General features: G+C 32.0%; 1 protein-coding gene across 1 annotated transcript; it reads left to right on the top strand.

Moving 5' to 3' along the window:
• The first annotated feature begins 2,966 nt into the window (after nt 1-2,966).
• LOC100786093 (ran guanine nucleotide release factor-like) lies at nt 2,967-7,839 on the top strand. Its single transcript, NM_001254252.2, has 8 exons — nt 2,967-3,088; nt 3,228-3,339; nt 3,441-3,476; nt 3,569-3,706; nt 5,440-5,526; nt 6,693-6,740; nt 6,839-6,915; nt 7,446-7,839. Exons 2-8 carry the CDS (start codon nt 3,265-3,267, stop codon nt 7,579-7,581), a joined length of 597 nt encoding a protein of 198 aa, NP_001241181.1. The 5' UTR covers nt 2,967-3,088; nt 3,228-3,264; the 3' UTR covers nt 7,582-7,839.
• Nucleotides 7,840-10,157: the final 2,318 nt, after the last annotated feature.

Raw genomic sequence — 10,157 nt, 5'->3', positions numbered from 1 at the left:
TGGCTGAAAGTCAAGAATTAACTCCCAAGCTATTAAGATTCATTTAAGGAGTTGACTTTTCTCAACATTTATTTTTTTATATGCATGAGTCAAAGATGGAACCCATAAATACATGCTTAAGGGATAATATTATATACTAACCATATCATACCATGTTAGCGTGTCACATGAGCTTATGGGCCATACATTGATATAGTGGATGCATTTGATTTGGGTCTAATTTTTGTTCACTACAACAATTTGAGTTTGCTTAGCTTATGATAATTTTGTGCGGGTGCTGGTAATATATGCGAGTCAATTGCGAAATTTAATCCAATTTAAGCTTGTAACATAGGCATGGGTTAGGTTAGGTGTTGTTAAAATCTGATTTGGGGCACTCCCCTTTCCTATTTTAATTTGGTTATGACTTAATTGACCTTCTTTTTTTTCAAACCTCTTTTCAATATATTGTCGCCCCCCCCCCCCCCCCTTCTTATTACCTATGATTCAATATCTTGTTTTGATCTTCTTGCTTGCATGGTTTCTTTGTCTAATATTAGGGTTTCTTCACGACATGCCTACACTACTTTTTTGTGATTTATGCATAATTAAAAGAAATAAAGTTGTGAAAGAAATAAAATTAAAAATTAAATTTGATACAATAACTTTTTGAAATGCATTTGTTTTAAAATTCCAGAATACAAAATCTAAAACAACATCTTAGAAATTACTTTGTGGAATAATGATTAAAGAGGATATATGTGTATTTTGGGTATAGAGAGTGTTAATAATATTAATTTTTTTAAATTAAAAGAAAAGGGGAGTGTACTTAGAAAAAAATGGAATAGATATAGCATTTGTCAATTTTTATTTTTTGGAAGACACTTGTTTTTGGGTTGTTCGGTGGATATAGCAAGTTCCTAGTAATATAATATATAATCATAATACAAAAGGGTAAATAGTAAACATAAAATAAATTAGGAAAATATAAATAATAATAATAATAATAAATAGAAAAATAAATATTTTTTTAAGCAAAAAAAATCCATTTTTTTATATGTATGTACCTTTTCATATTATATAACCATGCACATTGTTTGAACTTATAATTTTTCTTGTGAATAATATTACATGTATATGTTGAACATGTATTACTCTTATTTAACCACCACCTAATCAATGATCACAAAAACATTTTGTTTAAAGAATTCACACTAAAGAGTTGATTTAGCTGGGACAATTTTATAATTATCGTTTGAAGAGAAAACAGTTTATTTTTGTTGGGACAGTTTGCTTTATAATTTACTAGGGGGAGAGAGGCAATGGTGCCTCTTTACGCATTTTAAACAAAAATAAAAAATAGAAAGAAAAAAAAGATTTAGAAATAAAAAAAAACTTATAACATGAGAATAGCGAGTAATTATTAAGAGAGAGTAACAAGTTTAAAAATTAATAAATGATAAAATTATCTAAAAGTTTATTAATAATATAAATAAAACAAAACTTAATTATTATTTCATTTAAATTATGAAGTTGATTTAGCTTAGACTACCACTCGTATAAGCAAAATATCCTACTAAAGAGAACACTTTAGTAGGAGGTATAGCTTATTGGACCATTTTTCTTAAAATGAAATTATATTTATCATTTTTCAACTTAAATGAAAAGCTAATTTAGCTTAGACGACTTGTTAATTCTTGAAAAGTCAACTTGGTAAATCATTTCTTAAAATTCACTAATTACATAAAATTTTATCTCTCTAACTTCCAATTCTTTTTTAAGAATACAAAATTATAAATTTGGTCTTCCTATTTATCTCATAATTTGATTTTGGTTTCTCCATAATTTAATTCACGAAGTTAGTCCCTTAGTCTTTTGCATAATACCCATCATTCAATCCACAATCCCGAGATTGGATGTTGACGTTGACAATTAGTTCATTACTTGATCGTCACGTGTTACGTTTTTATTGGACATTGATATGTTAATTAGATGCATAGAACTAAGTCTAATAAAAGTGCGACACATGATGATCAACATTCAACAAAAATGCAACGGGTGGTGGTTAACGTGGACAAGATACAGTTAACGTCCAATTTCAATGTTAGAGACTGAAATAAAGGGATTACAAAAACTGAAGAACTAAATTAGTGAAAAAAATTTATAGGGGATCAAAATTGCAATTCTAAAATAAATAGGAAGATCATATTTACAATTTTTCCTTTTAAGAATAATGTAACTTTGAGTTACTTGGAGATATGTTGGAAAGGAAATATGTCAAGTTAAAAGATTAAATGTTTTTATTTGTTGTAAGTTTATATTTTTTAAATTTTAGTTATTGTAATTTTTTTTGTTTATTTTTAGTTGATGTAAGTTTATATTTTTTTTAATTTTAATTCATGTAAGATATTTTGTTTATTTTTAGTTCCTTAAGTTATTTAATTTTAATACATGTAAAGGTAAATTTATAAGAATTATAAATGATAAAATTAAAATATTAAAAAGAATAAAATTGAAAAACACAAACTTATAAGCATTAAAAAATAAAAAAAATTGAAATTAAAAAAATAAACTTAATGATTTGGATAGAAGTATGGTAACATTATGGCGGAAGTTGATCCATGTAGCCGACCCCACCTAGTGGGATAAGGCGTTGTTGTTGTTGTTGAAATTAAAAAAAATAAATTACAAAAGGAAAAAAAATGAAAAAAAATTAGTAATTTGCCGATACCAAAAACATAAGCCAAAAACAAAATTTATTTTTTACGGTGTAAAAATCTTTAACGCTTAAAAAATTGTACTCTTTATAATCATCTTTAATGTATATCCTTTGACGTAATGAAGTAATAGTACAACGATGCACCGTTCTGAATAAAAAGGAGGAAAAGGATAAAGCTTTCTCAACCAGTTTTTCTAAATTTCCAATTCTAATTTCTAAATAAATGGAAGAAAAGGATAATAAAGCTTAAATCTCAAGCAGTATTGTCATTAAGGAGAAAGCTTAAATTTCAAGCAGTTATTGTCAGCAACGAAAAGGTTTAAATAGTGACAGAACATACTAGAGCTTCATCCGTTGCTAGTTGCACTCGCGTACCTCGATTCCTCCCAGGTATTCTTACTCCCCAATTAGTTTTTTTTTTTTTTTTTTAATAATCTTAAAAAAGAATCGATTTTTTGGTTTCTTTTTGTTGTTTCATGTGAATTGCTAACATGGGTCGTGGTGATTTTGCTCTTTTGATGTAAACTAGGGTGGTGCTGTTTCGTGTTCTTTTTATTGGCGGTAAAATGCCAGAAGATATTGTTTACCAACACCCTTTGTTTGGTGGCAAGATATCTAGCACATTCCCCCACAGATTCCAGGTCATTGTCTTTTTTTTTTTTTTTGTTCTTTGCATAAACCATTGGAAGACACTGTGTGACTTTAGTTTTGCTGAAATTAAGGTTCTGGTTATTTGTTGTAGGATGTCAGCAGCATTCGACAAGTCCCTGATCATCAGGTTTTGTCATGCTTTGTCTTTGATTGTATAATATTCCATGTTTTTTTTAGTCCTTTTTGCTGACTTGTTTTTTGGGTCTTGATGCTATGTAGGAGGTGTTTGCGGACCCGAGCCGTGATGAAAGCTTGATCTTTGAGCTTTTAGAATTCAAGCCTGATGTTGCTGATAATGGGAGTGCTGGGTGGTTTCTTCAAGACCTTGCTAGTGAACAGGATGCTGAAGGAAGTGTGGTATGTCGTCGTTTTATTAGGTTTTGTTTCTTCGAGTTAAGGGATTTATGAAGTGGACACTGTAATTGGTGTATGGAAACTAGATTTTATTGCGTTAATTGTATCCTATGTGTGTGTGTGTGTTTTTTTTTGAAAGGCTAAGAAGAAATTTTATTAATAACAACTAGTTTTAGCACAAGTGGTGCCAAAACCAAGCCAGAAACAACCTTCATCGGAGATTACAAAAAAAAAAACAAGATTACCTCTAGCTCAAAATACCTGAAACTCCCTATCTAACACACCTTTACAATATAAAAAGAAATATCATTGCAGATATACTTTTTCCTAAAGTGCAGCATGTTTCTCTTATTCGTTCTTTTTCATTACTGCTTCAAATAAGATAAAACCTGCACACCAAAAAGAATCCCGAGCCAAAATAATTAATCTTTCCGCTGGCAGCAACTTATTGCTCCATGATCTTCAGTTATTCTGTATTCTGATTATCTTTCTGTTGTAATTTTCGGGCTGTCTTCCTCTGATAATTACTCATAACAGTTCCAGCCACCAATGCTCACCAATTGTTTGATCATCTTCCTCTAACAAAACCTGAAGCCACTTCCAAACCTCCTCATGTCCAAAAGTGCTCAAAACTGTTAGATGAACCCAATGCATTCCTTTGGATTTAAAATCCAATTAGACAGAATAATTGAATTTACCAGCAGCTTTGTTCCATTCCCATGTCAAGGCGACTTGTATTTTCTCCAACATCTCTTTCAAACCTCTTTCAGATTCTGAAAAAATCAAATCATTACGAGATTTCCAAATGATCCAAAGCACTGCATACCAAACTAAACACCAGTGCCACCTCTGTTTAATACTTTGATCAATGAGCCCCCTGAACTGAAAGAAGTTATGTTCATCAGTGTGCAAAGATGCACTCAATACCCACCAGTCCAAAACCCTACTCCATGCATTCCATGATTTCTTGCATTCCATCAGAATATGAGTAGTGTCTTCTGTAGCATCCTCACATATTTTACAAATAACATCCTCCTCACGCAAAACTTTCCTATACACAAGATTTTGCAAAGATGGTATTCTATCCTGAGCAGCTTGCCATATAGAAAAAATCTTCAAAGGGACAACATTCACCCACATTTTAGAGAAAAAACTCAATCTTAGGACCACTTCTATGTGTTGCCAAAGAGGCATCATGGATTGAGTGAGTGGTTACCAAGAGTAGGCGTGTTTTCTGAATATTTGATTATTTTTTTATGCCATACTTTATGATGGGGTCCAATGAAAAAAAATGCTTAGATAGCTTGGTTGATTTAGTTCCATTAAGGGTGCTATCAATTTTATCCAATTTAATTATCAAAGTTTTCTTATAAAAGTTTGTTGGCTAATGGTGGTTGGGTATTATGATCTCTAACTTGTGTGAATGTTTTCTGTGTATTTTAGGAGGTTTATCTGTCATTGATGATTGATAGACTTCGTTTCCCTTTTCAGCACACTATAACATTGCTTGTAACATTTCTTCCATTTAATTCCAAAGTGTTTGATTTATCAAAGCATAACACTACAATTGCTTTGTGTGAGTGTGCATGTACTAATACATAGGAACAGGAAAAGGAACTTCTGTCAGAGAAGATAGCTTTCTTTTAATGTCTTATTTGTTGCACAATTTATTGTGTTTCGTGATCATCTAAGTTTATTGTGTCTCATGATTATCTCTCCCCTTTAAAGTACTTCAGGTTATTGAGCAGTCAGGAGTTCTTGAAGCACCTGGTTTGATGTACAACAATACGCCTGCAGTTGTAACAACTGCAGTGGGTCAAATGGTAAAGTTTCTATGCTTGTTTTGACCTTGATTTGTGTTTCAATACCATTTCCTGGTCGTCTAAATGAGTGACCTTGGGATTGATGTTCATACATTGTTTCTTATACTTCTCCTTCTCTGGCTTGCCAATTAGATTTCACAATCCACTTGCATGCCTAGTTATTTACTCTATATTCAGTGTCACAGATTGAGGATGTGCAAAGACAATGTTATGGGTGCAAAATTGAAACAACTTATTATCTATTATTTATTACTCTTGATCTTGATATTATTTTGACAACTTTATTACATGATTACTTGCTTAGTTGTATTTTAGCTTCTATAGTTTTTTTTTTGTTTGGTGTTAATTGTATCTGTTAATAATTTTGCATCTTGGTGGCCACCTATACCTCAATACTGTTCAATTGATGCCTACCCAGCCTTTTAAGATTTTGCTATAATTAGGAGTACATTTAGCTGCTTATTCATCAGAGGCAGTCTGAGATGTCATATGAATTCTGCTGGTGTAGTGATGCTAGGAGGACTGGCTTACAGATGAAACATAGTTTTTAGTCTGTTCTACCACTTTCCATAGATATTCCCATATATGTTGATCTCCTAATTGTCTTCATATTGCTTATAAAATTTCCAATCTATGCCTGTAATTCATTTGTTTTCTCACTTTATGGATTCAGCCTGTATTGTCAAGAACACAGGCTTCTCTTGGTGAGAACAATGGTTTGCATGTGGTCGATCTATGTCTATGTCTATTTCCTTCTGAGATTATCAAATGAGAAATTGAGTTTCACCTATGAAATATGTTCATTTTACTCGATAACCCTCCTGAATCAGATTTGTCACATGTCTCTCCGTGGTTATAGAGCTGTATAAGCTAAATAAAAGAGGTGGTAAGACCTAGAAATCTCGTGTGAAATAATGTTGGTTTTGTCCAACTGCCCCACCATTTGTATATATTATTTCCGTAAAAAATTTAAAAGCTACAAGTGCCATGGTTCTCTGAGCCTTTTTAAAGCTTCCCATTATTGTTGTTATAAGTTGATGTCTTTTTCATGTGGCCCGTGTGCAAGATTATTCTTTATATAATACGTGCATCTGAGTTTTTGTTAGTATTTTTTTGCCATTGTACATGTTTTTAATCACTTGCTTGTCATCTGTTATTATGGCCAGGCAATTTCTAAAGGACGGCAAGGAAGGGAAGCACAAAATATTGTGAAAGTAGGTTCTGTTTTACTTCAAATTTTGCAAATACTAATTAGACACTGTTCCTGCATTGACTGGTCTTTGAGCATTCCAAAATTGTTTCATTTCTTCAGGTTTATTTGGCAAATTTGCGTCTTAGAGGAGTTGATACTGATGTACTAGTCTCTGCATATGAGCCCATTGTTATAAAGTAAGTTTTACAATATCATTTTCAAGACAATAAGCTATTCTCACAATTGTCTTGCAATTGGTCTCTAATTCAAGTTTTGACTTATTGGTTGAGTTCTATTTAGATGGATGTTCAGGTTTGATTTGGACCTTTTGTTTAGGACAAATTACACTCACATCCCCTGAAGATTAATGACATTACAGTTGATACTCATCCCTTTTTTGACATTACTTTGACCTTTTTGATCCATATAACTGTATAAGAAATCTGGAAAGCTTTGTGTTAATGTAAAAGATACACAGTATTATGCTGTTATATACACAGTTATGTTAAACCTCGGAGTGAGTGCAATTTGTCTTCTCTTTTTTTGGGTTGAAACTTACCCTTTCTGGTTTATATGTTAACACATGATTGAGCATTTTAAATCTACTAAGTTAGAGTTAAGCAGATTAAAGATAAAATCAGAAGAGAATGAAATATAATCTGTGAACTTATCAGGGAAAGCTCTACATATGCAATACATTCATTATAATTATATTTTATATCTGCAGCCCTTTGAGTGAAAGTGCAGACACAGTTGGTGCTGGTGTAGCTGTTCCAGCTGCTCAAGCCGGATGCATGCCCATGGATGAGGTCTTTAAACTTGCTGTTACAAGCTTCAGGGTTCATGACTGGGGTCTTTTTTGATGCAAAGACCATGCTAGGAGCAAGTTAATGCTCAACTATGTGGAGTTCAGGCTTAAAATTTTTTATTTGAGTAACATTTGGAAAAGTAGGGGAAATCCCATTTTGATCACTGTATATTCCTCGTGTTTTCTTTCTTGGTCCATAAGTACTCTTTTATTTTTGGCATTTGGTCATATTTCATCTAGTTATTAACTTACTAGGATTGTCAGTGACTTGAGAATAATGTGTTTGGAAATGTCAGTGACTTTTTTCCTTCTACAAGGTGCTGGATTGCTGTTTTTAATAATAGTTCACTTTTGATGTTGCTTTATACCCAGCAATCTGGAACAGAAACAACGTGCTTCCTGGAAGCTCTGTGATTACTTGCAGCATGAAATGGCCATAGCCCCCAGCTTGTACGTGGTAGGGTTATGTATTATTGAGTTTTGGTAGACAGAGTAGTTATAGACAAAATGATGAAATGCTTGAAGAGACTTCTAGACAGAGCATTGCCTACTATAGACTTTCAAATCAATAGGTGACAGACATATGTTTCGTGCTAGAGATGAACTTGTATTTTAAAGATGTCTTTATACATGTCAGCTATCAATTTGAGTACTTAATAATAGATAATGATAGGATTTGATGCATGAATAGGATTGAATGATACGTCCGATTATGTTCTGGTATTTTTTTGTTTTACATTTTCCCCCCAATGAAATCAAGTTTTATCATTTTTTAACTTACTGTTTTATTCTTAAAACATTAAATAGAATTGAATTCGTGTATATTTCATCCTGTTCTAGTACTTCCATCAAACATAGTCAATGGTCAGCATGAGACTTTCATGAATTCCATGTCATTGAAAGGATTTAAATTGTTTGGTTTCACGTCTTAGATGTGATTTTTCATGTTTACTTATAGTGTGTTTGGATGTACATTAGTAACATGGATCAGGACCTCTTACGTCTAACCCAGAAAATAAGCAGAAGCAACTTATACTTGTTTCTGTTGGACGTGGATCCGTATAGCTCGGACGCCCAAGCAAACATGCCATTAGTAGTTAGTAGTTATAAGTTATATGTTTCAATGAGTTTCCATTTTTTCAAGAGTTTTCAAGCACATTAAGAAAGCATTTCCTTTTCCTTTTACTACAAGCTATTGCAGATGCCTGTCATATTAAATGAATTTGGAACCCTCTCGTCTCTTAGAATTTCTTTGCAGCTAAAATTTCAATCAGTCACTACGTTCTTTCTTTTTCAGTTTCTATGCAATGATTAATAAAACGGTTGAGAGTTGAGACACACATGTACACAGTAATGGACAAGCACAAAAGCTTGCTTCAATCTAGGAACTGTATTTGCCCCCTTTAGAAGGCACATAAAAATCTTTGGGTTGAGAATTTTCCAAGAAAAATAAGGCAAAGACCCCAAACCTTAGAAGCCCAAATAGAAACCAGGATCTTAGTTTCAGCCATCGCAATCCATGCAATGCAAAAGATTCTATCTTTGTTAGGCAACACAGTCATAGTAGAGTGTCCATTTCACATGTAGCCAAAACAAGTTCAATTCTGATGTTTTGGACTGTGTCAACTGATGAATGATGCAAAAACCATTAGAGGTGGCACTCTTAGGACCCCAAAAGTTACAACCATGATATTGTGATGAGTCAATCACGTGTCATGCAACTAGTTTGAAAAATAATGCAATTTTATGGTCCCACCCAATAAAATAAACGATATGGCAGTCTTCTTAGGCCAGATGGTTTCACACAATGTGAAATGTAGAAAGGAAATTATTGGTGAGCAATCAACATCATATCATTGTCATATCTCTTAAGATCAAGGTGCTGCCACACTGACATAGGTTTATTATGCACCCTGTTAATGGAGAAACCCAAAATTAAAAAAAAAAAAATTGCCCTGAAATTCCATTGGAAGATGCTTTATGAAAGTTGATGGTACCCCTTTTCTCCGTCAATTTTGCAATGCTTTCTCACAGGAACACTAACAGAAATTTTGTCGTAACATATTCAAACATTTTTTTTTTTTTACATGATAACTCTTCAATTTCAATTTCATTATAAATTATTCCTTTCCTTCTAGATTATTATATGATGTTTTAGAAAAAAAATATATTCTAAAAAAAATATTATTTTATAAAATCAATGTTACATTAAATATTTTTTTCAGAACTATTCTTAATTAATACTTTATAGAAGTAATATATAGTAAGAATAAATAAGTAATTAGTTAGAGAGAGAAAGATATATTAGAAAATTATTTAATATTTTTTAGAAAATTTAATAAATTAATTACATTTCTTAATTTTTATATTAAAACCTTAAATGTTATATAATATAAAAGGGAGGGAGTAACAAATTATTCTGATTTTGATCTATTGAGAATTATTATCCACTCTGACTCTCACCGGTTGAAGTGCATTTATCAGCATTAAGCATTAGCCAAAATTAAGAAAGCTCCTTCTCGTGAGTTTGAATTTGGAATTTGATACGAATACAGGACAAGAATGCTTTATATTCATTGTAATTAATGAAAAGAAAAACACAACGAGAGAAAAGACTGCCGACAATGACGA

Source organism: Glycine max, chromosome 1 (assembly GCF_000004515.6).
Source record: "Glycine max cultivar Williams 82 chromosome 1, Glycine_max_v4.0, whole genome shotgun sequence".
In the NCBI taxonomy this organism is placed as follows: Eukaryota; Viridiplantae; Streptophyta; class Magnoliopsida; order Fabales; family Fabaceae; genus Glycine; species Glycine max.
Note: the sequence above shows the minus strand (reverse complement) of the source record. Positions and strands in the feature narration are given on the sequence as shown.

Bases quoted from the DNA above. Each gene is read 5' to 3' on its own strand.
- LOC100786093 (NM_001254252.2), top strand. From the start codon at position 3,265: ATGCCAGAAGATATTGTTTACCAACACCCTTTGTTTGGTGGCAAGATA. The intron at 3,477-3,568 runs GTTTTGTCATGC...GATGCTATGTAG, and splicing joins GACAAGTCCCTGATCATCAG to GAGGTGTTTGCGGACCCGAG. The intron at 5,527-6,692 runs GTAAAGTTTCTA...TATTATGGCCAG, and splicing joins CAACTGCAGTGGGTCAAATG to GCAATTTCTAAAGGACGGCA.